Raw genomic sequence first — 27,598 nt, 5'->3', positions numbered from 1 at the left:
TCATATTTTTCAAAATCTCATTTGCTCCGCTCCTGGCATACTAGCAAGGACACTAGCATCGTTAAGCTTTAGTCAAATTAATTTTATCTGCGTAGTGTGGCTTCAGCCTCCTTCACACCCGGGATAGCCCCCCGGGTAACCAAACCCCAGCAGCCAAGCAGGCGAACGGGCGCGCCGGGCTGCCGAAGCCCCCCGGTGAGCGCCCGATGAGCCGCGGCCCGGGCCGCGCCGTCCCACGCTGTCACCGAGCGGGAACACCCGCGCCGCCGCCCGTCGCCTCCGTCAGCAGAGCGGAGCAGAAACCCCTGCGCGACCGGGGCTCCGGTACCCGGGGCTCCGGTACCCGGGGCGGGAAGGTGCGAGCTGCCAGCCGCCGGTGCGGTGCTGCCAGCCCGGCCCGCGGGCGGACAGACGGACAGACGGACAGCAGCACCACGGACACTGCCTCAGCGCCCGGCAGCCGGGCGCGGGCGGCGGCGGGGGACGGACGGGCGGGAGCCGGGACGCGGGTGCGCTGGGAGGGGACAGCGAGGAGCTCTCCCCGGCTCTCGCCGCAGCCTTGACCGCGCACAACTTGCGCTCACCGGGGGCGGCTCCCGGCTTCAGCGTCGAGGCGAAATTTATTGCGGTTGTGGCGGGGGAAGAGCTGTGCCCCCCGCGCCGGTCCTCGCTCTCCCGGCGTGACCTTCCCAACATGGCGGTACAGCCGCCCCCTCCTCCCTCCGCCCCGCCGCCGCGAGGGGCCTCCTCGGCGAGGGGCGGCGGCGGCGGCTGTCAGCCGGGCGGGGCGGGACCCGGCCGGGGCACCGCGGCGGCGGCGGCGGGAGGAGCGGGGCTGGGCTGGGCTGGGCCGGGCGGGGCGGCGCGGCCCGGCCCGGCGCCGCCGCACACCGACAGGCGCTCGGCCAGCAGACGGCGGCCGCGCCGGGGCGCAGAGGCCGCCGCAGAGGGAGCCGGCCGAGAGACGGCGTCGCCTCGGCGGGGAGACGCGGGGCGAGCGGCGCTGGAAAGCCCCGTCCGCCCCCACACCTGTGCCCTCCGGGGGCGGCGAGTGGGTGTCGCCGCCGCCGCCGATTACCTGGGTTCCCCGCCCCGCAGCGCCTCCGCCTCCCGCCCTCGCCCGGCCGGGGAAGGCGGTGCCGCCGCTGCGAGCGAGCGAGCGCGCTCCGGGCGGCCGCGGGCGGCAGGGCCGGGGCCCGCGGGCGAAGCGAAGCGAGCGGAGGGCTGCGGGGCTCGCAGGGTGCGGGCAGGGGGGCGGCGGCCCCCGGCCGGCGGAGCCTGCGGGGCGCTGGGGCCGCGGCAGGATGAACCCCAATGTCACCTACGCCAGTCGCAAGCGGCGGAAACCTGTGCAGAAAATGTAAGCGGCGCTGGGGGGCGGGAGGGGAGCGCGGCGCGGAGGGACGGGCGGAGGGACCGGCGGCGGGAGCGCCGTCCTGCCGCGCACCGCGCCGGGGAGGCCCGCCGGGGGAGCGGCGCGGCGCAGGGGCGCCCGGGAGAGGTGGTGCCTAGGGGTGCCGGCAGGATTTGAGTCGTTTTTTCCTTGAAAAAATTTAAAAAAAAAAAAAAAAAAGGAGAGAGCGTCGGGCGGTGCAAGGAGGGAGCGGTGCCGGCGGCGCGGCCGGCTGACCTAGATCGGGAGGCGTCTGAGGTGAGGGCTGCGAGCGGCGGCTGCGCTCGCCCCGCCGAAGCCGGGGCCGCGCCGCCCCGGGCGGGCCCCCGCCGCACCGCCCCGCACGGCCCCGCACCGCCGCCGGCGCGCTTGGGTGTCACTGCGGGCAGCGCGGCATCGGAACCGGGGAAGTCTTGGCGGGTTCCCGCCGTTTGGGGCTATTTTTAGCCTCACCTGGGAGGGCTGAACCGGCTTTAACCCTCCGGTGTGACATAACATGGTTTTACTGGCTCAGCTCCCAGCAAACGCAAGTGCTGCAGACCGGTCGAAAGAGGCAAAAAAAAAAAAAAAAAGATCTGGCCATATGGTGGCTTTTTGTTTGTTAATTTGTCTTTTTGAATTTCTGGGGACAGCTTGGTACCCGAGTAATTCCGTGCCGTGCACCTGCTGTGGGTCCAGCTCCCGGGCTTCGCGTGGCCCGCTGGAAGGCCGGTCCCAGCCGAGTGAGTTTTGTCGGGCCAGAGGAGATGCTCGACTTGCACTTTCAGCTGAAAGTGGGGAATCTGTAGGTCGTAAAAAGTAGCAAAGCTGATCTACTGAGCTGCAAGAAAAATAAGCAGAGCTCAAGAAATCCCCGTGTGTTTCTGCGGAGTGCTTCTGTAGGTGTGAGAGAACTGACAAGATCACAAAAGCATCGAAGGAGAGAATGACAAATATTTAATGAAATTTAGTTGTGAATGATATGTTTTTAGGTTTGTAGCAGACAAATGTCTTGGGAGGAGGGGAGAACTAGCTTGAATGCTTGCTTTTTTATGGTTGGAGTTGTTAGAATGAATACAAGTACGTAGCTGGGTTTTCACCCTACAAATTAACACAGAAAGTCTAAAAATGCATTTTTTAAAAAATAATTCCCTTGCTAGAAGATGCATTCACTGTGAAAATAGCACTGTTTGCTTTTTTGACCGTTGATTTACAAATAAAAATGTAGAGGTACCTAATTGAATTCACACTGTAGATCTGGAGTTTAAGAATTAAATGAGTGGGGTTTTTCTTGGTGAAGAAACAAAAATGTATTGACAGTATTTGTGGACTGTTAGTAGCTAAAGGGAAATAATTCTTAAGTTCTGATTGTAAAAGGGTAAGGTGTTCTACCTTGCTGGTACGATCGCTTAATCTCTGGTTTACTCTTAAATTCTGGTTAGCCTTGGTTAGAGGATGTGAAACCTTCTTTTCTACGTTACTGTAGTATCTGCGTAAGTGATCCTTTTCCATATATCTCCTCTTTATGTAAGTTGGACGAGCTTCTTGGATTAATTGAACTTGAAGCCTTTTTTTACTGCTAATGAGAACCATTTATCTATTGAGGGACTTTGCCCTTTAGGACCAAAGAGGGAAGTAAGTGTTTCTTCTCAAAATAAAAGTATTCATATTAAAGTAGTTTGCGCACCCATAAATTGAAGTGGAGGCTGATTATTAACCCACCTTACTTGGGTTACTAGAAATCGTCTTTATGCGAGACAAATTTATGTCGCCAGTAATGCTTGTGTGTTGCTTTTCTCTTTGGTTGCTTCTTCTGTTTGACCAGCCTTACAGAACACTGCCAATGGGTCAGAGGGCTCTGACTTCTCACATAACTAGTTACAGACCATACCTTTAGGCTGAAGGAAGTGAGAGAGGCAATAAGCTTTTGCAGCTGATTGGGGGAGGGAGGGAAGATGTACTTGCTGCTGGTTAATAAAGGTTTGACAGTACCTTGATTTTAATCTGTTTGAAGTTGGTATTTCCTCTCCGCAGTAGAATTCACAGCTCTTTAAAAAAAGTGATACATTGTTGTATCATTGTGCTCTTTTATAGAAGAGATTGTTTCTGTAGGTAGTTCTTCTAATGTTTTGTTTGCCATATATGTCACTCTGAATGGAGAGTGATGATTGGTAACCTGTGGCAATAGGCAGCTAGTTTATAGACATAGCTATTCATATATTGCCATAGCTGCCATGGAAAGAAATGAAGTAGAAGAAATACTTCTTGCTTTGAGTGCAAATAACTCGTTAAAGCCATGGTGGTAACTCAAAACAAGTTTAAGAAACTTTCCCCTTGCAACTCCCCATTTTCATTATGTGCCATGTAAAGAAATGAGCTTGAAAGGGAATCTTGGGCTATTGCCTGATGGTGCTGAGTGTTGAAATGTGCTTTTTTTGATTCAGTAGGGAATTACAGTTTCACAGCTGAAAAAGAAAAGCAGTCATGGAGGAACTTAATAAGCAACTGTTCCTGCAATTCATCTTGTTATCTTGTCATCTGGGGGGGGGGGGGAAGCCCGCTAAACCACGTGCGCTCCAACTGCGTGTAATATGCTGCAGAAATCGCTTTCTTAAAACCTTGGAGCCTCTAAATTTCCTCCTCGTTTGATGTCTGAACGCTGCGAGTCCCTCTGGTGGCAGCGCGGCTGTGGGGTGTTTCCCCACTGAAGCTCGGGGAGTCACCGGTGGACCCTGCTTTTCGTTCTTTTTTTCTAAAGTCTTGAATTCCTTTTCGCTAGTGATTGTTAACTGGACGGCTGAATTACTATACTAGTGTTGTAGTAGGAAGGATAAAATGCAAATTGTGTGGAAGTGGGGTTTACTGTAGATAGATTCCAACATTAGGTGAAGGATCTTATATAAAAGTAGCTCCACCTTTTAGTTTTTCTATACTGTGCAGTATATTATGCAGGTGCAAAAAGCGTGATGGCATGTTTCTTCAGCAGACTAAGTAAGAAATTATGATATGGTTTTGTTCTGTGTTAGCTTAAATGTATTTATGGTATTAAGTACTCCAGAGAAAAATGTTTGACTGGTTAATCCTTAATTATGGGTAGACGTGGTACTTTCAGAAAGTGGTGCAGAGGTATTTTAATTTAAAAAATAGAACTATTTATGTATTCTTTCACAGCAAAGTGCCAGAACAAGCTTTCAAAATGGAAGTTAATCAGAAAAGAAAAATAATAATTAAAATATTCTTTTGTGTAAAGTCGTATCTGCTACAAACAGCAGGTTGCACCTCTTATTTGATATGGGGACAGTAAAGTTCTTATCATATGTAAAATAAACGTTATATACAAATGATAACCTTGCCAGACTTGAGGTACCTGTATGGTGTGTGCAGACTGCTACTTAAAATTCACTGGTTTAAAGGTTTGTGGGGGTTTTTTGGTTGATTGATTTTTGGTCAATGCTTCTTGCAAAACTATACTTAGAGAATCTGCAGCAAATGGAGATAGACAAATGTAGGTAATATGGTCAATAGGTGGGAAGATACTTTTTTTTCTCTTTCCACAAAGCTTTGGCTTGTCATCTTTAAGTGTAATGAAATATGTTAAAACTGAAGGTGAAACTTTCATTCTGGGTTGGTGTTCTGGCTGTCTCTATCACTCTGGTGGAGTCCTTCATACACCTAAACAACCTGAGCAAACTGAAACTCTACTACTCTGCTACTGGAGGACAAACATTTGCCCGACATCAGATGACCAGCGTGCGGCTGATTGAGGTTTTTTTAGTAAAAACAGCTTTATCCCTTCAGTGGCCTGAATCTTTGCTGGTTTCATTGCCTGCTGAAGGAGCCACTGGAAAGGGTCTCTTCCCTCTTCAAGATAGGTTGACAACAACTTTTGATCAAAGAGGTCGATAGTCTGTGTCATATTTGTTGTTTCCAAAATAATCATCATCTGATTTTTCAGTAATCGTAAATTCTGTGTGGGAAATAAGAGTACATGCTTAGAAGTATTTTTCAGTTGCTAAATTGAGAATTTTGGAGGATGTCACCTATTGTAATATTTCCTTAGTGGTAACTGATCCATTTCATATAGCTGATCTATACTGAATTAAATAATATGCCAAAGAATAACATATGTTATTGCATGTGCTATTAAATATGAGATAAAAAAATATACATAGCTGAAAAGATTAAATCCATTAGCTAGATGACATGTATGTCCCTCCTTATGTCCTTTTTTCCTAAGCAATAAAACAGTTCTGAGCTTCTACTTAGTTTTTTTAACGTCTCTGTATCTTTAGTGCTGCTCTTGCACATTCTTTTATTTCCTGACTTTATTTCACACTTGTTAGTAAGGTATCATGCTTTTCAGCGCTTGGTTATTGGGTTTTTTCCTTCTCAAAGTTTTTGTTGAATATGAATAAAATACATTTGTGTTTTAAGTTTTTCAGTGAACTACTTCAATTTAATTTTTAAAAAGTACAAATTAACATTTAAATATTGAAATTTATTTTTGCCTTTTGATAATAATTATGAGTCAGATACTTGTGCACTTTCTTTTAAAAATTTAGTGTTTTTAGTGTCTCTGAAGGCACACATGGTAAGCATGTGTAATGAAAACTTCTGATTAAGTAGTCTGTAGCAGACCTATGAAAATAGTAGTCAGATAATGTTATAATGGCAAATCCTTTAGAATTGTTAAAACAAGAACTAAGAGTGCTTGCTTGCCTTGCAGCTGTTGGATGATAAGGATTGCAGCTTGGTTCGGAGGCGCTGAGTGTACAGAGACCTCTCGCCTTTGATTAGGGAATTCAGATTTCCTGTGAAAGGTAAAAGATCAAGAACTGAAAGATCAGCTTAAAATCCATTCCCTCCTTTAGTGTTTAGTTGTTTTTGTTTGTTGTTTTTTTTTTTTTTTTAAGTAAAGCACATGCATGGATTTAACTTGACATAGCACTTAATTTTCCTTGAAGATAATTTTCTGCAATGCAGCTAGGGCTCTCTTTAGTGTCAAGGGTTTACAAAAGTGGATGGAAAATGGTTTAGCTTGCTACTTATGCCCCCGGCATTTCCGCCGTTATTCCCTGCATGACCAAAGGATCCATTTTTATGCAATGGATTTTAGTTGAGTGATAAAGGGGAAAACTGGGGCAAATCAATGTTTGATTTGGAGGGAGAGAACATGATAAGATTTATGCTGCAGATACCACTCACTTAATATTCAGAAATGCTGTGTGCTATGCTTAGAAGATTCTTATGCTTTGTACTAGTTAGAAGTAAGAAAGAGAAATTGTTAGCAAGTAAAGCAAAAACAATTAGATCTAACGAACAACTTGGTGAGATAACTGCGCAGTTGGATATAGTTTCAACTAACTTGTTAAATTGCACGTAGAAGTTCTAAGTAAAGTGGAGGACAGTTGTGAAAATAGAGAAGTCTGGTGTTTTATGCTGATTTATTTGGAAAAGATTGTGTATTTTGAACAGTTTCCACAGGGATCTCCACTTCATGGAAACAGACCAGTTTGATTTGATAGCAGTGAGCTGTTCACTGCTTGTTATACAACAGTTATCTGCTTAATGTTTGGAAGTTGTTAATCTGTCTCTACATTTATGACAGTTTGATACATAAAAAGTTATTAATAACTATTTTTTTGTGTTACTGGTAATGTTTGGTGATTTTTGAACTATATTTTGTTAGGGTTATGCTTAAATTATTTTAATCATATGGCTTGTACAGGTGAATATTCTGCCTGAATAAGAGAATGTGAAGAAAGCTTTACGAAATTATTTTAATATTCACTTGGGGATATGGTGAGCTGCAGGTCTTAGTCAGGGCTTGTGGCTGAAGCACACATCTAACCAAATATTTAGTTTGTCATCCATTGCACTTGATGATGAACCTATGTTTTTTTTCAACTGAGAGAATTTTCTTTTCTCGATTCACCTGTTTTCCCCACTTTTCCAATGTTTTTAGGGTAAAGCTCTACTAGAGCTGTGTCCTAGATAATCTTTGCCCTGCAGCAAGCTGAACTTTAGCCATCTGGGGAGTAAGTAGTTGCTGCTGATCTGTAGTATTTCTGTGTCTTAACAGCATTTTGTATTACAGCATCTTCAAGTTCCTAGACACCACATAAGGAGCATGTCTCCTTTAACATGCAAAAGGGCAGCCGTAGTGCTAGGGAAGAGGTAGCCAGACTTAAGTACAACTTTTTGACAAGTGACACTTGAAAAAACAATGCTTGTGTAAAGAAGGGTTTGAATTTAAACTAGCAAGAAGTGTAACTGAAACATAAAGTAAAAACAAGCTAAAAATAGGAATGTCCGCTCTATCACTACTTAATTGACTGGAAATATGAGACAAAATTATTTTTCAGTATGGGTTACTTTCAGCAGTGGCAAAAATAGCTATTGGAGCTTTTGCAAGATTTTTTTTTTTTTTTATTGTAACATTGATATAAGGATGAAGCTTGGAAGAAGACTAAGTGAAATACTGAAGGAATTAACTGCTAAAATCTTTATGCTTAGTATTTTCATGAGTGATACATCTTGCAGAACCAAGATTCCTATGAGAGCAGCACAAATTGATAATTGCTGCAGATCTCAAGTAAAACTGCAATATTGGGAAAGTGAGAATGATTACTCTTTAATTAGAAAACAGTTTAATAAATATAATAAAATCAGCTATGGCTTGTACAGATAAATAAATTGTTTTCAATATTGGCGTATAATGACTAATTGTAATTCAAATGAGTAGGGGTTTGAACTGGTTCCTAGACCTCTGCATAGATGGGAAGGTGTGAGTATCCAAGTATCTGGAATTGGAGCTCAAGGTGGATATGAATGGAAAAGAGAAATTTTACAAAAATTTTGTTACGTAATTCATAACAGAAAGCTTTTTAAATTGTACTTTGTGAGATACACAGGCATGCCTTCGTCATGTCATACTCAAATGAAGTACCTTCAGCCGAGAGATGACTTAAAGAATGAGCTCAATAGTGTTTGCTACAAAGATTTTACACGCTGGCTGAACTGTATCTCTTATTTTCTTGTGCTCTGTTGGATGCCTCGTTGTCTAGCAAGCTACTGAAACTTTTGTTGTATTCAGTTGGTGATAGCCTGTTCCAAACATTGACAAAAATTAAGGACACCTGTGAAAAATTGTAATTGAACTGAAGAAGTGTACTGTCAAATGCGTTTGTGCACAAATATTACTAAAAGTTACTGAATTATTTGTAATATGAATATTTGGAAGAATTTAAGTGACATTTGAGTGAAAGTGTAGGAAGCTGTTTGTAAGAAACACTGAATCCCAAAGGCTTCAAATGTTCATTACATGTTCAAATAGCCATTGTAGTTCTAACTGCTTCGTTTAACAGCGTGTGTGTATTGGAGGAGGGGTTAAACCAGCTTAGATTAATCCTTTTTTTCCAATGGGAAACAGAAGTCACTAGGGAAAAATATTTTGCTTGTTAAAGTTTAAAAGACAATTTGTAATGTTAGGATTGGCAAATATTTACCTTCATTTTGGGAAGGAACTTACATTTATATTGTGTTTGTTTTTTTGCCTAGAGTAAAGCCATCCCCAGCTGAAGGAGTCAAGTCCAATCCATCCAAGAGACACAGGGACCGCCTGAATGCGGAGTTGGACCGCTTGGCTAGCCTTCTGCCTTTCCCTCAAGATGTTATCGCCAAATTGGATAAGCTGTCTGTGCTTAGGCTTAGTGTCAGTTACCTGAGAGCCAAAAGTTTTTTTGATGGTAAGCATTTGGAATTTATTTGGTTTTGGACTATTTAAAAAATCCTGTTCATACTGTATGTTGATTTCAGCTTTTTAAGTACTTAAAACTGTTAAATTTATCTGTATTTTAATGGCACCTCCAGTTTTGTGGGTATATACAATGTAACAGTATAAAGTAAGCTTTTCAGTTTCTTGGAAACCAAGTGTAACTACTTGTATTTCACTTAAATCACCAGTCTCTCTGAGCTTTGCATTTGGAAGTAATATTACCCTTAATGAGTCTTCCAGTCCTTTTCTCTAGACTTTCAAAGACACTTAAGAGTTTTCTTTCTTTCCCCTCTGAAAATTGCCTTCATAAAATTATTACCGTTCAAAACATGTCTTATGAGTTCCCATCAGCTGTGTTTTGCTTAATGGTGCATCAAAAATGGCTTTGTTTTCATATAAAGTAATTGCTGGTGCCCCTTGCTATAGTTCATAGCAAAGCTGACTGCTAAAAGAATAGAGGCAAAGTCCTTTCTGCGTTCAAGCCCTGATTAGTGCAGGTCATGAGGCATTAAGACAACAACTGAGGTTCCTTAGTTGTGTGGGCAGGTTTTCACTGACCCAGGCCTGGCAAGGGTAGTACAGCAGAGCTCAGGGTAGTAATCAGGCCAGAAGCACGTGTTCTCTTACACTGTGTCAGAGCTGGCCGAGGAGTTCTACCCTTCTCCTTCACTGCCCAAGTTGTTCTGGAGGGTGAGATGCGTGGCTGGCTTCATGCCAGTTTCTTCAAAGGCAGAAATAGTCTGATTCTTTTCATTCCTGGAATAAAGCAGGGAACTTGTATTTAAATAATTGTCCTTTTTTTACCAGTCAGTGAAGTCTTACAGTACTATGCTGAAGGTAGAATTATATTGATGAGCTGTAGCTAAGCAATATTGCTTGCAATGGAGTTGATATTAAATTGCAATTTTTTTAACTAAGTTTTTTGGACATTAAAATAACCTGTGTCCTCATCAGTTTAAGATTTAGTGTTTCAGCCTCTTGATAGTGACTCTGTACCATGGGTGAAGGGACTGAATAAACTTAACTGCCGAAGATAGATCCACATTTTCCTGCAGGAATACAGAACATTTATTTTCGTTTGTGTCTAGTGACTTCAGTTTAGTAATGCTCATAAATTTATATACTGTGTTTTATTGCTTGAAGAATATATAAAAGTGTGTTGATTTCTGTGCTTGTTCAGGACATTTCTTAGTATGGAATCTACTCAGGTCTAGAATTGGTCAAATATTTCTAGCACCGTTTTTTCAAATGAAAATATTTGCTCCCATTAAATGGAAGAGTTCTCTTGGCACAGGAGTTTCATCAGGTCTTTGTGAGATGTTATTACAGGTTGACAGCTGTAAAAAGAAAAAGAAAATAAAAAAAAACAAACCAAAAAAAAACCACAAAACCAAAAAAAACCCCAAACGATTTGCCTTGTCTGTGCTGTCTTGGTGAACTGAGGAGGAAGCTGTAGTCTCCATTAAACTTTTTTTTTTTTTTTTTTAAATTATGTATTCTGAAAAAAATACAAGATTGCAAGGCTTTGCTTTACTTGGAATGGAGTGATAATAGCAGATCTCAATTCTCATGCAATAGAAGTGCTTGATTTTTGTTTCTCCATTTGCGCTTGAAGGTCCTGGAATAAAGGGGTTTAAGGCTGTGATTTCTGTATAGGAAAAAAAATTCATGGCTTTAGCTGTAAAGAGACAGCCAGAAGAACTTCACACCAAAATTTACTTCAGTTGCTTGTTTCTTACTTGAACAGGAACATAGCTTTCAGCTGTCTGGAGTGGTGGTGAATTAGATGTGTGTTAGTGGCCGAGAAGTTACATTTGCATTTCAGGATGCAATTTAACTACTGTGGATCCAGAACTGAAGCGAACTTAATCTAGGTTTTCAACTCGGTAGCTTACTATTAGGATGATATCCACATCAGACAGACATAGGCAGCTAATGCTACCATACTGGACCATAAATGTACAATATAGGGTATTTAATTGTGTTATAATGAATAAAGTAGCAGAATTTTGATTTCCCTCATAGGAAAGGACTTTTCAAGCAACAAGTAAGTACGTATACTAGTTGCATTGCAGCAGAATATTTTTCTTACAGTTTCCATAAAATAAAAAAGCCTGGTAAATGTGAAAATGTAAATCATTTGATGTTGCTTATGTTGTGTAAGACAGTTTGAACAGTGTAAGATGAAGCAAGTTTACTTTATACCTTCAGATAGAATAGCCTCAGTAGAAGCTGTCTTAACCTTTCTTAGCAGAAAAAGGCTTTTTGTGTTGACTTTTCAGGCCTTTAAACTGTAGGACTACAGATCGGGTTGGTAATCAGTATCTATCCGAAGGTGTTTAAAGGCTAACATCAATGACTAAAGTGAAGATGAACAAGAGTAACCAAACTATGACAGATCCAGTATTGAAAATAAGATCTTTTATACTATTTTAGTGTACTTAAATAGCACAGAATCTCTTTCAGTTGAAACTTACCCTCCAAAAGAGAAACTAGTGCTTTGAAGTGCAGAATTAGCGAAAATACCCAGAAAACCCCTAGGTTAGAGTTTCATGATCTGTCTGTGCAGTGCTTCTCACAGTACTACTTTTTTGAAGGAATGTTTTGTGTAGTTAAATACATGAGGAAAGCCCTATAGAATAAATCTGACAAATGCAAGAGTGAGCACTGATGGTCACCTTGAGGGCCAAGACTGAGCCGACAGGTCCACTTTATTAACACAGCATGGCGAAGTAAAGGGAAACGCTAAATGAATAACAGGATACAAATGGGGGGTGTGTAAATTCCTGCGGAAAGTAAAATATAAACGCGTAATCATATGATCTTGCTTGAAAGGAAACCCAAGCTTTTGCTGTAACAATAGATATTTTTTCAAAGAAAACACTTGCATTTTTCCAAGTTTAAATAATCCAGAATGAATGTCTGTTTTCTGAAGGTGGAAGTCTGGGGAGAGGGGGAAAGAACTGTTTTGTGAAAAATGTCTCAAGAAGTTCTATCAATTTGAATAAATGTACCTCACTTAGATGTCTACAAGGTTTTTTGTTGTTACTTTAAAAGCTAAGTGTGTGTATACATATATATATATAAAAACCCAAACAAACAACAAAGCGTCTTCCCCTGCTCCCAGTCATTAAGATGCTACAGAGTTGTCTCCATATCTAAAGGCAGATGAGTTTTTCCGTAGTGTCGACTGAAAAGTGGTAGACTTCTGCATGCTTACCATATTTCAGATTGTAGGAAATAAGTGTACGTTTTTTTTCTAACTCTTCCTCAACCTTGAAACATCTTACTTTCTTCTGTTGGTGATTGTATTCTGTTAAGCGGTTGCTTTTGATTTTTGTACTTTGTTAATGAAGTTATTGTGCTGCGAAGTGATCCTTCTGTGTCACTGCCCTTGTGATACACTAGTTCTATGTGGTCAGCTTAGTCTCAAGTCCACATAGTGTCAGGTAGCTTTCTGTATTCCTGTGTCAAGCACTCTGGCATGCTCTTATATATATGAACGTGACCTTGCAGTCAAGAAGGAAATTTCAGCAGTGTCTTAAAATAATGTGTCTCAAGTTTGTTTCTTTATGAAGTCAAAGTTCTTGCATGGTGAGTCAAAGCTGAAAAGGGATTTAAGGTGGCGTCACTTCTCAGCTATGCAGTGCTACCTGCCTGTACTGAAGTGGAGTAGCAGTCCTCAAAGTCAAGCAGGTTGGTTTAAATCACCGCTGGAGTACTTATGTTGTGCGTGTAAGATGCTTTCTGGAAGTGGCTTACGGCAAGCTTTTTGTTTTTAAGAGTCTAGGATAAATGAGGCAGGTGTCTGCTGACAGTCAGTAAAGAAAGACTTTATATGTTGTCCTGGTATTATTTCACTCTGTTTTGATGCTAGGTGCCCATGCATGTGTGCCTTCAGTGGTGAAAAATGTAAAGTGGAATATGGGATAACAGCTCTTTGTGTGGGTGCAGGTTAGTGTGATTTCAGCATCTGGAGCACAACTGGACAAGCATTTAGGCATAGCCTGTGTTCCCCACGGATATTAAAGGAAAAAGCCCTTTTGCCTCTAGCTTTGGTCCATGTATGATGATAATCATTTAAATACTTTACTGCAGTACAGAAGAACATTTATAATGAGTCTTCTCTGGGTTTTGGTGAAGTGGTTAGATTAAAGGGATAAAAGGAGAGCTTGTATGATTGATAACTTTAATGTTAGGGGCATGATTTTTCTTTTTAAAGGTATACTGAGAATTAAGGAGAGGCTTGCAGAGTCTGAAATGAAGTAGCTGTGCTATGTGTGTGTATCGATACGTTAGAAACAAAATTTAGCGTGTTGCTTATTAATTGTCCTTTCATCCATTTCACTAAGAATTCCTGTGGCTTAAAATATGTGGTTTTTTCCCCTCTTGCTCATTGGACAGTATTCTACAATTACAGAAGAAAGTTTCTGCTCAGAATTAGTTTAGAATTGGTTTCTTATGTTGTATGCAAGTGATTCTGGCAAGCACAGCAATAACAAAATAATTAAGAATTTTTTCCAGTAAGTTTGCATTGCCGAATTTTACTTTGTAATATAATTAACACACATTCCTTGGCATAACATAGCTTAAATTTGCAATGCATCCATTGTCATCACATAAAATACTTTCTTTGATGTAATGTATTTTTCCTGTGATGCCTGCTGTTCTATCATACTGTGTATTGGAGAGAACAGGCTGCGTGCGGTTCCTGCTCTGGAGAGTGTTGCTTAAGATACGATGTACAGATGGGAAAGGCAGGCAGAGTGGGAGACAGTGTATTTGTTCTGTCACACTGAGAGGGGCTGCAACCTATCTACAGTCTAGCGGATATAGATAGCCTTGCTGCGAAGTGTTAGGTGGTGGTCCGAAGCAGAAACCTGAAAGTATGAAACAACTGATTAAAACTCAACCCGTTAAGGCCAGGATAATGCAGCAAATCTGGCCTGACTTGCTTTTATTTCAGACTGGTACTATGTTTACCTGCCTTGTTTGTGTAACACGGCTTTCCTCATGTGTTTTTTGAAAGTGTGACTTCCCTTTCACGTTACCCGCTTTCCCTGCCTCTCCTGCTGCACACGTAGACACTCCTGACTCCTGCATTAGGAAAAGCTTAAGCCCTCCAGGGTCAGGCTGCACTTGCTGCTTTCAAGTGTTTATGTGGCTGCCATGTAGGAATTTACTGTTGCCAGCAGCTTCTGGTGGGCTTGACTAGTGTTACTGGATTCATGACTCTGTCTTGAGCCACTTTGTACTCCCGAGGTACAAAACACCCTGTAGTTTGAGAGAGATTGTTTGTGGTTTTCGTAGAACACCATCCGATTTTGATGTGAGGAAGTTAAATGGAGAATCCACCACATCTCTTGGTGATTCTTCTAGCAGATATATCCTGCTGTTAAAATATTATTTAGATTTAAATTTGCTTGGTTTCCAGCCTTGGAAGTTATGTCGTTCTGTCTAGCTTTTCTGTATTTTATATTTCTACCATGCATATGAATTCATTTTCACGTTTTTGAGTGAGCTGCTTTGAATCTTATCTGAGAGTTGGAGGAAGAAAAATAATTGAAGAAAAACCCAAACAAACCAACTAGGTTTCCTTTTGTACTGTCTTGCTTCCTGGCCCCAATCCAAAATTATTACAAAATCTGAACCTTGGAATTGTACGGTTATTTCAGTATCAGACTATCTGCCATTCAAGTTATTTCCCAATCCATGCTTGTTCTTCCACACTGCTGTACTGGTCTTCTCCTCCTCCCCCCCACCTCCAGTCCCCTGAGTTTCATACTGAGTGTTTGTGGCTATCGGCTATAGGCAGTTTTAGCCTGTATTTTACATGACAGAACGTAAGTAGGGATTTAGACTTTGAAGTCCTAAATTCTCATCCTCAAAAATGATGATTAGAGCTGTGTATCTGTGACATCACCTTAAATCTCAAAATGTGTATGTTTTCATTGTTACATGCACATTCTTAGTTTGCTCAGAAACATTTTATTTTTAGGAGTGCTGTGTCACTAGGCACGTTATGCAGCTATGCAGCCCTATACCCCTATGAATTGATATAGATGACATATAATATACCTCAAACCGAATATCTAAAATTAAAAATTCTGTTTATATCACAAAGTAAGAGCTTAAAATGTCAATATACATGTAGAGTAAAGAGGAGAAACCAGGTAAAAATGCTGATAGCTAATGTAATCTTCAGATTCTCTTTTCCTATTGCACTGTAGTTTTTCAGTGATTAATGTTAATCATTGTTAGAACTCCCTTTGCAAGGAAGAGAAGTAAAATGTTATCTATTCTGCCCTATATGTATTGTTTAATCATGGGCTTATGGAAAGTCAATGTGGGCATCTCTTATATTCCACAGAGCTGTTGTAAAATTTCTTGAAAACACTGTCCCAGTATGCAGAGCATTTGTCTTTTCTCTGTAGCTCTTGTTAATAGGAAGATTAGTTTTAAGCATGCTGTTCTGGGCTTTGCTCTGGATACCTGTTGCAGTGAATATTCTCTTGTTTGCAAGATCAGAGCCCAAAGTGTGGTTTATCCCATGCTAGCCATAGAAGTCTTCCAGAGATTGAGATTGTTAGTGTTAGTATGACATTCAGACCCAGGATGGGTAGCAAGCTGAAAAGCCTGGCCTCAGGAAGTACCACTGCTTCTCTGACCCTGTGTATTCCAGATTTTGTAATCTTTGTTAACGTTTTTATTACTATGCTGTAGCACCTAAAGATAATGAGGTTTGGAGCTCTTTGTTATACAGATCACAACAACTGTTGATCCCTCCTCTGAAGACAGTTTGAATGGAGAAGTAGAATTAAGAGGTAGCACCAGGCTCCCAACATCTGTCTTCCATGGGCTGCTTGATTCATCCATTTGAATTTGAACAAGCATAGATTGCTTGACTAAAACCTTAAAAATATATCCTGGTAATTTAAGACTTCAGTATGAATACACTTAAAAAATGCATACAAATAATCTATTAATACTGGAATAGCTTTTAATGCTGTGTGTGTGGCTTTATGACTCAGCAGTTTTCCTTCTGTGTGTGCTTGTTGATAGGAGAAATGCCCTAGCTTTTCCTGTTTGACTTTATCTGTACGCTGATAAGGAAATAAGACTTGCTTGTAGGATTGTTTACAGTTCTAGCCAGTTATAATACTGTTTATTTTTCCTGAGTAAACAAAAACTTCAGCTCTGTTAAAACAGTTTCTGCTCCACACAAGCTTTAGTAGAGCACGAACTAGAAAGATTGCTTTGAGAATTGTTTTGGAAATCTAGCTAGATGTTAATTCTAGTTACCAGCGCTCAGTTGTTGTGATGGTTTGATTTATAATTTTTTTGAGAGAATCTGAAAAAGGTAAAAGAAATAACTAATTTCGACAGTGCCCTGCAGAGTTTCAGGTGAAGTACTGATAAATGTTTCCTGGGAAAAGCCTCCCAGGTGTTCCTGCACCTTAGTGCAGTGATGGACTTTAACAAGGCATTATGTTAATGATAAATCTTGCTGTAGTTATTCTAGAAACTTAAATGAAGTAAACTGTAAGAACTGGAATAGAGTTATATGAAATTGCCTTAAGAAAATGTAGGTTTGCTATTTGCCAGCTGTGAACATTAAAGGGGACACACAAATAGGAATTAGTCGCCTTCAGTGATGCGTACTAAACTCTGTTTTTAATTGAACAAAGAGATACTTGTTTTTTTCCACTGAATAATTGGCTCTTGAAATTCAACCCATGTGCCTGTTGAATTGCTCAGTACTGCACACTTTATGCGTGGCATCATGTAACATCTAATAAGCTGAAAGACATACATACTTGGCCCTTCAAGACAAATTCTAACTGACTGCATAAAGTAGGAATTACTGGAGCAAGTCCATGGCCTGGCTGGTCAAATATTCTGACTCCCCATCAGAGTCCTTTGTCACATGTTCAGTGGTACAATTCCAGTGGGCCAGCACAAGACACTAGCTTTTCATACTGAAGTGTTCAGTGTGAGTGAATTCACTTTTGCCACTTGGTGTCTACATCAGAGTTAAAAACTGAAGGATGATGTCTTTCCTTTATTGATTTTCAATGTGACACACAAATATTTCTTATGTTTGGAGGAGATGAGTGTAGCCCCCAGTCTCCTCCTTGGTTATACCATTTGTTGTACTTTTATCAGACAGTGATAAGAGATGTATCTAGAACAAACAATTCCAGTTTTTCCTTCTTGTCCTTCTCACAACTGCTCTTAATTTTGCTTTGATACCCATCATGCTCTGTATGGTGCTATATGTAGTATCTTACCAGAGACCAGGCTGTTGATTTGATCACATTAAAGGATGATGAAATGCATCTAGTGTCACACAGTACACTGGTACTGAAGGCTTTTGTCAGTATCCTTTCTTGACCTATATAATGGGAAACTTTGTGGCTAGATGGAGCCTAATACATATAATTTTGTGTTCAGAAGGATAACTGTGCAAATATGAATTTCTGGTCAGTATGCTGATCAGATGGCATAAATACTAATGAGTTATACCTAGTGATGTGGAATGAAGAAACATTGCCCCCCTTCATGGACCCCATCAGCATTTGAAGGTAGAACACAAGCCTTATGCTCTCCTGCAGGAAGGATTTGAGCCCCGTGGCTGTAGGAGTTTTTAGGAATGCATCACCCTGTGTATTTCTGAAGTGTTCTCCTTTCCTCTGCTTGTCTCAAGCTGTATTAGCTGACTGCAGGCCCTATGCTGGAACGCTTGCGATTAGTTACCTGCAGTGTTAGGATTGTCATCTACCCTAAATCCCTCAGTGTTTCTTGTAGCATGTATGTCCTACTCTGAAACATCTACTGCCTTAGTGAAGTGAAGAAGTTCTTCCTCAGCTTTTACCCTGTGAGAGTACTAGTTTTATTCATCTGTGGACTGTGGGCAAATCATGCCTGACAAACGTGACTGCCTTTTGTGAAGGTTTTGTGGACAGTGGGAGAGCAGTGGATATTGTTTCCCTTGACTTTAACAATGTCTGCAGTGTTGACTCTCACTGTTTTCGTATCACCCAGCTGGTGAGTTAGGGTCTCTCCAGAGCATCCGTGCAGTTCTGTCCCAAGCAATCCATTCCTCTTCCCCTCTGGGCAGTACAATTTAAGGTCTAACTGTGGCAGCCTCAACAGCTTTAACAGGATATATCCGTGGGCCTTGGCAATGAAATAAACTGAGAATAAGTCCCATATCCCAAGTAGAGAAAAGACAGTCTTGGGCTGGAAAGGAAGCAGCCATCCAAAAGCCCACTTGACTCCTTTGCCATGCTTCAAGCATTGCGGAAAGTCTTCTGCTAAATTCCTGAAAAGTTTTGAGCTCGCATAAAAAGACAGCTTCATCTCTCTTGGTGGAATGTATTCTTTTTTCCCAAATTAAATTAGAGCTCTTTCTCTTAGAAAGTGCTTGTTGACCAATACTGTTATATGGCAGGTATTGGACTTGAATGGTCTTCTAAAGAAACCTTTCAAACCTACCTCCATACACTTTTAATGCAATAGTGGCAAAACTCAACATTGCATTTTACTAGTAGAATAATTAAACTGTCCCGTTTCATACCATGACATGGAATGTAATTGACTGTTTCCTTTTTTCAGTTAAAATCATAGAGAAATTCCCCAGGCAAAACTTCTATGAAGTTATCATTGAGCCATCAGTTGACTGAAGCCAAAGTTAAGACATTGTTTCAATAGGGAAAAAAAAAAACAAACCAGATTTGAGTTAATCATTGAGTACCAGGTCCAAGTTTGAGTGAGATGACTTCCTCGCTGAAACTGACAGACAGGAAAATAACTGTGAACTGTAAAGGGAATTTAAAAATCACTTTAGATTCCTAGGCTTTATAATAAACAATGACTATTGATGTGTAAAACTGAGAACAGTTATTTTGATAAGGCTTTTTAAGTGAAGAGTTTAATCATTTGTTTCAGAATTAGTGATTTAATTTAAAAAGATCTGTGGTATTATCTGTCCTTTTCTACTTGGTATTAACCTGTCTTTTCTACAACTGAAAAACATAACATATGGATAATGATTTTTAAACAATATGTAATGTCTGATTAGCTTTATGCATATAAACTTTCTGCGTTGTTCTAACATGTGGAAAAATTAAGTGATAGGAAAAGAAAACTCTTCAGGAACCAAAGGTTCAAAAACCCAGAAATATGATAGGTAGGTACCTCTGTGTGTCTAGGCTCAACTTCCCATAGATCTTATTCCACAAGGAAGTAAATCACTCTCTTTTTTTGACTTTTTATCCCTTGCCTCAAAAAAAGTTTTTCCTCCCCTTTTTGTGGCTACATCAGTATCATGTTAATAGTTCTGATGGTAAGTAACAATTTACAAGCATGCAGCTCTCGCTGACTCTCTTCTGTATAAGCAAGGAAGGTGTACCCAGACAAGCAATTGAATGGGGAATACCTCAGAAGAAATGCCGGTGTGCCAGGATATGGTTTTGGTGATTGAGCAGGTGACTGTCGCCTTTGTGATAGTTATGGAACCAGAGTTCATTGCCTCTACATCTTGAAACCACAAGCAGTATACGGTTTGGTATGTGGTTGTTCAGCTTCAAAGCCCAAGTGAGAGCTGACAAATTTGAATAATTGCATGTTTCCTGAGATTAACTTTTCTGTTTTAAAATAAATAATAAAATCAAAAGTAAAGTTATAGGCCCTACGTGTGTGTGTTGGTTTTTTTTTTAAAAAAAAAAAAAGTAAAAAAAATCCTGAACTAAAATTCTGACATGGAGTGATTAGATGCAACTGGCTAGGTTTGGAAAGTATTGCACGCTAATTGCTGTTCTGCTGCGTTATAGCTATGTCATGTATAGTTGTTCTTCAGGGTTGTTTTTTCTCAACTCCAGGCGCTACTTTAAGTTGAGAACTACCACTGATGAATTAGAAGCTCAGAAATTCCCAGACAGCATATAGATACCATTGACCCTCTCGGACAAAGACTATAATAATTTATTCCTGATTGTCCACTTCATGGTACTGTAACCTTCTGCTTCATCCTACTCCTCAAAAATGACTGCTTGCCTTTCAACTCCTACATAAATCTCATTTTGTTTGCTTTTATGTTCCTCCAGTCTGGGAGCCTGTTGGAGGTATTCTGAGCAAGGCGCACACAGATGCGTGTAGGCTTTAAGGGAATGAGCTTTTATTGCATAGTGGTTGCAACAGCTTCTGACTTTTTTTTTTTCTTTTCTTTATTTTCCCCCCCTTTTTTTTTGTTTTTTCTTTCCCCAGCTGAGGAGCAGTGGCTCCTGATGCCTACCATGCACATAAAATAACTTTGAATTGTCCTGCATAGCACAGTTTGGGAACATCTGCTTCAGGTATTCAAGTGTTTGTGTGAACAAAGACTTAAGTCTTCCAAATGCAAGGACTGAACTCTCATTTTTGGAGGTAGGCACATGTTGACTTAGTGTGGTGTTTCTGGAGTGATTAATTAGCATGCTGTGAACTAAGTTCAGCATCACTCAGTCGCAAGAAAAAAAAATACACAACTTGGTGGTTGATTTTTCCTTCTACTCAAGAAAACATAGCAGTGTGTGAAGTACCACTTTGTGGCAACTGAAGATGTGTCTCCCATTTCAGGGAGACTACTACACAAACACTTAACATTCCACACTTAATAATGCTGTTACTCTTTCTTTAAAAAGCAACATTAAAAAGCTTAAGAACATACAAAGCAACTAAGTTCAGCTGTCCTGTGCAGCAGAGCTGGAGTTGGTTTTAATCTGTGTTGTGAGCAATTCAGTGGTGTGTAATGGTTTTTGAGATCATTAACAGAAGATTTTTTTATTGTTAATTTTTTTGACCTTTTGCTGGTCTTAAGACAAACACCAGTTTGCTTCAACAAACAGTTCGGGGCTTGCTGAGCTGCATTTTGGGAATGGGTCAGAAGAAAGTATCCTGTTAAAGTTGAGGAAAATCTCACACAGAATCTGGTTAAACTTCAAGTTCTTGGGTTATGTGAATGTTTTAAAACAGGTTTTTGTACCTTTATGGTATATATGTTAGGCAAACCTAGTAAAATCTAATGTCTTCATTCTGTAAAGTTCTAAAACCAGTAAATATGTTTCTTCAATGTCATAACTTCAGACGTGTTTAAGAATGCCATACCTACTGTTAATGCTTTTAAAAGAAACACTGACTATGTGGGTGTGATATCGTAGGGAAAATAATTCAATTACTTTGCAACTTGCATTTTGCTCTAAGCATGCAGCAAGCATTTTTGTATAAGGCAGTAGGGTTGATTAACATCATCTGCCATGTAACTAGCTTGATAAACTAGCTCTCTTATGATGTCTCTCATGGAGGACTAGAATATTGTATTGAAGGTATTGGAAATGGAATTAATTCTATAAAAGTGGGGGGAAAAAAACCCAGTTAATTACTTTTGGTCATCATTTTTCTGTAGTTGCTAATTCAGCTTTACAGTTTGATAGCAGTGGAGTTCATAGACGGTAGCAGCTGTGACTTGAGGAGCAGGATTTAGCCAACAGTGCATGGATTTGTTGGGGTGGGAGGAGAAAACAGACTGTAAGAGCTCAGGCATAAAGCTGCTGATGCTCATGCTAGTTTTCCATTTTAGTGGGTCTACCACTAGAATGTTTTGGGATTATGTTTTTTTTCTCCAGACTTCTGACATTTCTGGTACCTCAGAAATCAAGAGATCTCTGTCAGGAAATTTTTGAGGATAAAGTGCTGATGTTATTAGATTTGTGTATTTGAACTGAATTAGGAAAAGTTTATCAGAACACTGTCAACAGGGTCTCCAATTGCGTTTAGTCTGATTTCATATATTTTAAAAACACTTTAAAACCAGCATTTAAATATTTAACTCACTTCAGAATTCAAGAACGAAATAGATACTTGCTTATCTCAAACAATATAAGAAGAAAAGGTTACTAGGCAGTTTCAGTTCATGATAAGCTATGGTGGTTCTGTTGCTGTTTTAACATTTTTGTATTAGTGATACAGAAGGAAACACCGATTGAGAAAGTGTTTAAAAAATAAAAAGTGGCTAATTGCCTGGACTTCTGAGTACTATGTTGTGCAAAGTGGTTTTCTTCTCAGACACAACTTCTGCTTGCTTATTTGAAAGTGCTTGCAGTAGTGGGAACAGGCTCAAAAACAAAAACAAAACCCAATCTTGTTTTGCTGTAGAGGCCAAGTAAAGGTTAACTTTTATGAACAATAAAAGGCCTTGACTGTAAAGGAAAAAAATTTGTGAAAGTGGGCCTGTGTACAAGCAGATCACCCTTCACCAAATGTATCTGAGCTGACTGCTTTTAAAATGTGATTTAGGGTATGTTCAGAATAAAAAGTTGGGGCAAAATTTCAAGAAGTGAAGAAGTGATGAATGCATGAAATGGATCAGTTGTATTTTTGACCCCTTCAGCAAATACACTGTGAGTGTGTTTAAAAAAAGTAAAAAAAAAAAAAAAAAATAATTGAGCTGGAGCCATGACTGTGGAAAAGCAGCAGACATTTCTACAAAATCATTCACATGCTTGGTCAGAGAATTAAACAAAACAGACACCTGGTAAAAGAGAAAAATCTGTAGAACCTGTGTATACAAATGAAAACTTTAAAAGCATAGTTAGATTAACAAAGAACATTCTACATTGAGCAATAAGGAAGCCTGGAAAAAGAGGGAATGGTGGAATATTGCAATAACTATTGCAAACTATATAGAAAAAAATAAGTCAAGCAAAGAGTTGGATTACTAATAACGTAACAAAGGTAGCAAGCCTTACACTGACTCTTCTAGCTTGAGTGGAAAGTATCAGAGCTACTAATGACAGAAAAGGAACTGTCTGAGCGGGTGACCTTTTAAAAATGACATGACATCAGGTTCTACCTGCCATGTATGCAAGAACAGCAGAGGAATCTTAGAAGCTTTTTTCTTGCAGGATTTGAATAAGTCTGAATTAGACCAAAACAGGAGAATGTGACAAAAATCTTGCACAAAATGGGGAAGTACAGCTGTGTTTGAGAGGAACCATAGCATGTTTCTATTCCACACATCTCAACTTCAAATTACTTTGCTGTCATTTTATGTCACCTGCAGCATCCATTCCAGTCTATGTTTGCCTGCTGCAAAGGAGATGTGTATCTGGTGATACCATCTAATTAAGTTTCCATTCATCAGTTCAAGTAGCGGTGCTGAGGAGCGGCTTGCATTGTGAAAGTGCATCTCATCTCTGGAATAGTATGGCTCAAATGAGTCAGTGCATCTATATACAAAGACCCGTTTTTGGGAGGGCTGTTACATTTTGCAGGTAATTGTCATTCTGTCTTTTAATGGAAAGAGACGCTATCTGAAGGGCAAGAGTGGGGACAGATTATCTGGTGTCTAAGTGTCTTCCTCTAACTGAGGTCTCGTATCTGACTGCTGGTGACTAATCTAGTGATAAACAGCTAACGCTCTTCCTCATTTTTAGCGCTTCACCTAGTTCTCCCAGTTTAAGCTCCCGAGTGTCCTAGGAAGGAATATAGCCCTGTTCATTTTTGCCTCTTCCAGGAAACTCATATGTAAATTGCATTATAAACTCCTGGAGAGGACTTGTCTGATCAAGGGACATGAATGGAAATGAACAGAGAGGGAAGGCGGTATCAAGTGGAACGGGGCAGATTCAAATGATACACTACTAAATGGTTATAAGTGTTCAGAAAAAAACTTCTGCTTTAAACCCATTTCAGAGAAGATGACCTGTGCAGAATCTTTCAGTGCTGCTTGAAACTGTATGGGGTCTTTTCTGTGTGAAATTGTATGGGAAAAGATCTGTCCCCATTCTGATTTGGTGATGGCCCTCAAGCCTGCAGTTGCTCTCTTTTGTAAAGTGAGTCACATTCCTTTCAGGATGAAATGAAGATCTGGGAATCTATACTGTGTATAAATATTTTCATACTTGAGGTAACTTTCAAGTATTCTGAAGATTCTTTGGCGGTATTAACCAACCCCATACCCACAGCCATATTAAAGTAAATGTCAAATTAGAACCATATTAAATTAAATGGAAGATACAAGAGACTTTGGAATAATTGCCTTAATTTATCTCTTTTTTTTTTTAATTTTCTTTAGCAAGATATAGCAGTGAGAACACAGCTATATTTCAGATATTTTCAGATTGTCTAACTCATGGTTTCATTATGGCACCGTCTGCACAGCTACATGATTCTTACAGGCATTGTTCTAGGGCTCGATGATCTTTCCCTGGAGGGAATTCCTGTCTTTACATAGGTGTTTACTGACTTTATATGTTAGGACCAGTTTCCTTCCTTTGTGTTTACCTTCTCTGATGGAAGAACCCAGTAGGTGCTATTAGGACCCTTCTGAGCATCAAGAATTTGGACTCCACATTCGAGGGATTTTTAAAATGCGAATCATACCATTAAATCCTCATAAGCATACTTCAGACCTATAGATATGCGGCACGTTCTCTGGGATGATACACAGTCAAGATTAATGTCTTCAGTGTTACCACCATGATGTGGCACAGGAGGATTTCATCTCCTTTAAATAGAAACTTCATGCTTAACAGAGGGTGTAGCTCATTTGGCAGCATGTGTGAGATGTCTGGGGAATCAGTTCTGTTATGTAATAGCTTTATATTTTTGTTTGTGATTTCATCATTACAGTCATTAGGAACCAAAGCACTAAAACATTTCACTAAATGCTACTTTTTGTCAAAAATCAACTTAGGAAATAAAAAAATACACATTTATATATTTACTGTATTTAGATATCTATTGAGGCCACAAACTGAACTCTTTTCCTCTCAAGACATTGATAATAGTCTTAACCGATTTACACTTAAATGATACTTGTGTAATTTCTGGTACCTCAAAAATTAATCTCATCTTGGTAAATTGTTAGCTGATGCAGCAGGTTTGAATATAACATTGCTACGGTGTCACCTTTTCTGCGTACTTCTCTGAAAATAAACGTTGCTGTCTCCTTTCTGAATGCGATAATGAACTGCATGTTTCTCAAATTGAATTTAAAGATGAATTGTCACCCCACTTAAAGGTTCTGTATAAGGAAGGTACATGGGTAAGACAGATGGAGCTAAGAGGTACAAATAATACATATTTTTATAAAAGTTGATTATTTTTGTATTTTTATGCCATTCAACAGTGAAAGTTGTAATCAGCTGTGACACCCAAATTTGATGTTTAGTTTTATGAGCAGGGTGAATTGTTTATAGCAGAGTCTTTTGCTGTTTTGCTTGCAGAGTAAGTTGCTTCCAGGGAGCAGGTTAGATGCCAGGTATTTTGTCACTTGAATTTGTTTGGCAAAGCTGGCAGCTATATGTTTATGTACACACAGTCAGTGTAATACTGCTAAATGTTTGGAATGAAATAGTAGATTTTTTTGGCATTAGGATCTAAGGATGGAAATGCCATTTGGTACATAAAAGCAGAAAGTTGTAAATTACTACAGTGCTAAGTAGACTAAACACCCATAGGTCCTTTCTTAAGAAATACATTATTGAACTCTGTCTAGTTTATTTGTACTTTGTCCTTAAATTATGCCAGTTATGTATAAGGAGAAAGGCAAATATCAGTAGTTTTCACAACCTTCCATGCATGAAGAACAGGAAAACAAATCTGATACTATAGACACTACTTTTTTAATAACAACTTTTGTTGCTAAAGCTAGAATTAGAATAGGAAAGTTCATAGCAATATGGTAACTTTTTGTCTGCCCTAGAGAGCCAAGCTCTGCTGAAGAAGGAATGCCTGGCAATTTTCTGTCTGTCTTTTATGAGACAGAACAAGAACAGATCCATCTCAGAGGTTCTGGAAATGCTTTGTGCAAAACACACCATGTCTATCCTACTTGCTATTTTAGCTTTGTACAGGTTGGTACCTTCCTCTGCTCACACATTAGTATAGTCATTACCAGTAATAAGCCTTTTTATTTCCCTTTTGCACTTGAACTTTTGTGTTAAACATACCTGAGAGACCAGTCAGAAGGCACACTTTTAGCAGGGTGGATTTTTTTTTTTTTTCTGAGTAATTGATAGACTTGTACTGCAAAACTGCAGACAGTACAGGCTCATTTCACTTTTCCTAAACTGGTAAAATAACATAAATCACTACCTTTTGCAGCAGCTTCACACAGCCTAGTTGTTTTAATTGAATATGTTTGGGTCAGAAAGAGTTAAGAGCTGTTTATGGAATATTGACATTTGTAGGGGAAAAAATAGTAGTGGTAATTTTCAGCTCTCCTGAGTGACTGGAAAGCTGCCTGGCAGAAAAGGACCTGGGGGTGCTGGTCGACAGCTGGCTGAATGTGAGCCAGCAGTGTGCCCAGGTGGCCAAGAAGGCCAACGGCATCCTGGCTTGTATCAGGAACAGTGTGGCCAGCAGGAGCAGGGAGGTGATTGTGCCCCTGTACTCGGCACTGGTGAGGCCGCACCTCGAGTACTGTGTTCAGTTTTGGGCCCCTCAGTACAAGAAGGACATGAGTTGCTGGAGCGTGTCCAGAGAAGAGCAATGAGGCTGGTGAAGGGCTTAGAGCACAAGTCTTATGAGGAGCGGCTGAGGGAACTGGGGTTGTTTAGTCTGGAGAAGAGAGGCTGAGGGGAGACCTCATGGCTCTCTACGACTACCTGAAAGGGTGTTGTAGTGAGGTGGGCGTTGGTCTCTTCTCTTCGCTGTCTAGCGAAAGGACAAGAGGAAATGGCCTCAAGTTGTGTCAGGGGATGTTGAGGTTGGCTATTAGGAAAAATTTCTCCCCTGAAAGAGTGGTCAGACACTGGAATAGGCTGCCCAGAGAGGTGGTGGAGTCGCCATCCCTGGAGGTGTTCAAAAAACGTGTAAACATGGTTTAGAAGGCATGGTTGACAGTTGGATTTGATGATCTTAGAGGTCTTTTCCAACCTTAATGAATCTATGATTCTATAAATGTAATGTTGAATTCAGTGACACTTAATATTTTGCCATCACATTTACAAATATTTAATGTATGAAAAGGGGGCTTATGAAATTGGGAGGTTGCAGCTGATGTTACTAAATGTTCTACTAGACTTCATTCAGGCTTCTGGCTCGCATTAGCAGTTGAGCTCTGCAGCAATGGGTGAAGCTGGGTGGCTGTGAACATTGAGTTGCAGCCGTCTACTACTCACCATATTAAGGAACAACTGTTGTCTTTGACTTACATAAGCACCGTATTCTGTGAACTATCATAGCTTAAAGGCAAATAAGTCCCCTGCTAAAGCTACCGAAGTTGTTGAGCTAGTGATGTCCACTTTCAGGTGGGAAAGAAGCTGGAGGTAGTGTTTGATGGCTCTCTTACTGTCACAGATCAAACCCGTCCATTCTTTGAACTGTCACATTGATTTCCATCTCATTACTTGTGTGTTTTCCGTAAGAATGAGGATCATTCAAGTTTACTCATTTGGAATACA

General features: G+C 40.4%; 1 protein-coding gene across 2 annotated transcripts in view; it reads left to right on the top strand.

Annotated features, from left to right (window-relative positions):
* The first annotated feature begins 1,200 nt into the window (after window positions 1–1,200).
* The window catches only part of AHR (aryl hydrocarbon receptor), a 67,117-nt gene continuing 40,719 nt past the window's right edge, over window positions 1,201–27,598 (top strand). Inside the window, exons 1-2 of one of the 2 annotated variants that reach the window (XM_075419215.1) lie at window positions 1,201–1,360; window positions 8,933–9,120. In XM_075419215.1, the coding sequence (XP_075275330.1) occupies window positions 1,305–1,360; window positions 8,933–9,120 (244 nt within the window). In that variant the 5' untranslated portion in view covers window positions 1,201–1,304. Of the gene's footprint in view, window positions 1,361–8,932; window positions 9,121–20,510; window positions 20,577–27,598 lie in introns of those variants that run through there. The other variant, XM_075419218.1, reaches the window with a different exon arrangement.

This window comes from Opisthocomus hoazin, chromosome 4, assembly GCF_030867145.1.
Source record: "Opisthocomus hoazin isolate bOpiHoa1 chromosome 4, bOpiHoa1.hap1, whole genome shotgun sequence".
Lineage (NCBI taxonomy): Eukaryota > Metazoa > Chordata > Aves > Opisthocomiformes > Opisthocomidae > Opisthocomus > Opisthocomus hoazin.
Note: the sequence above shows the minus strand (reverse complement) of the source record. Positions and strands in the feature narration are given on the sequence as shown.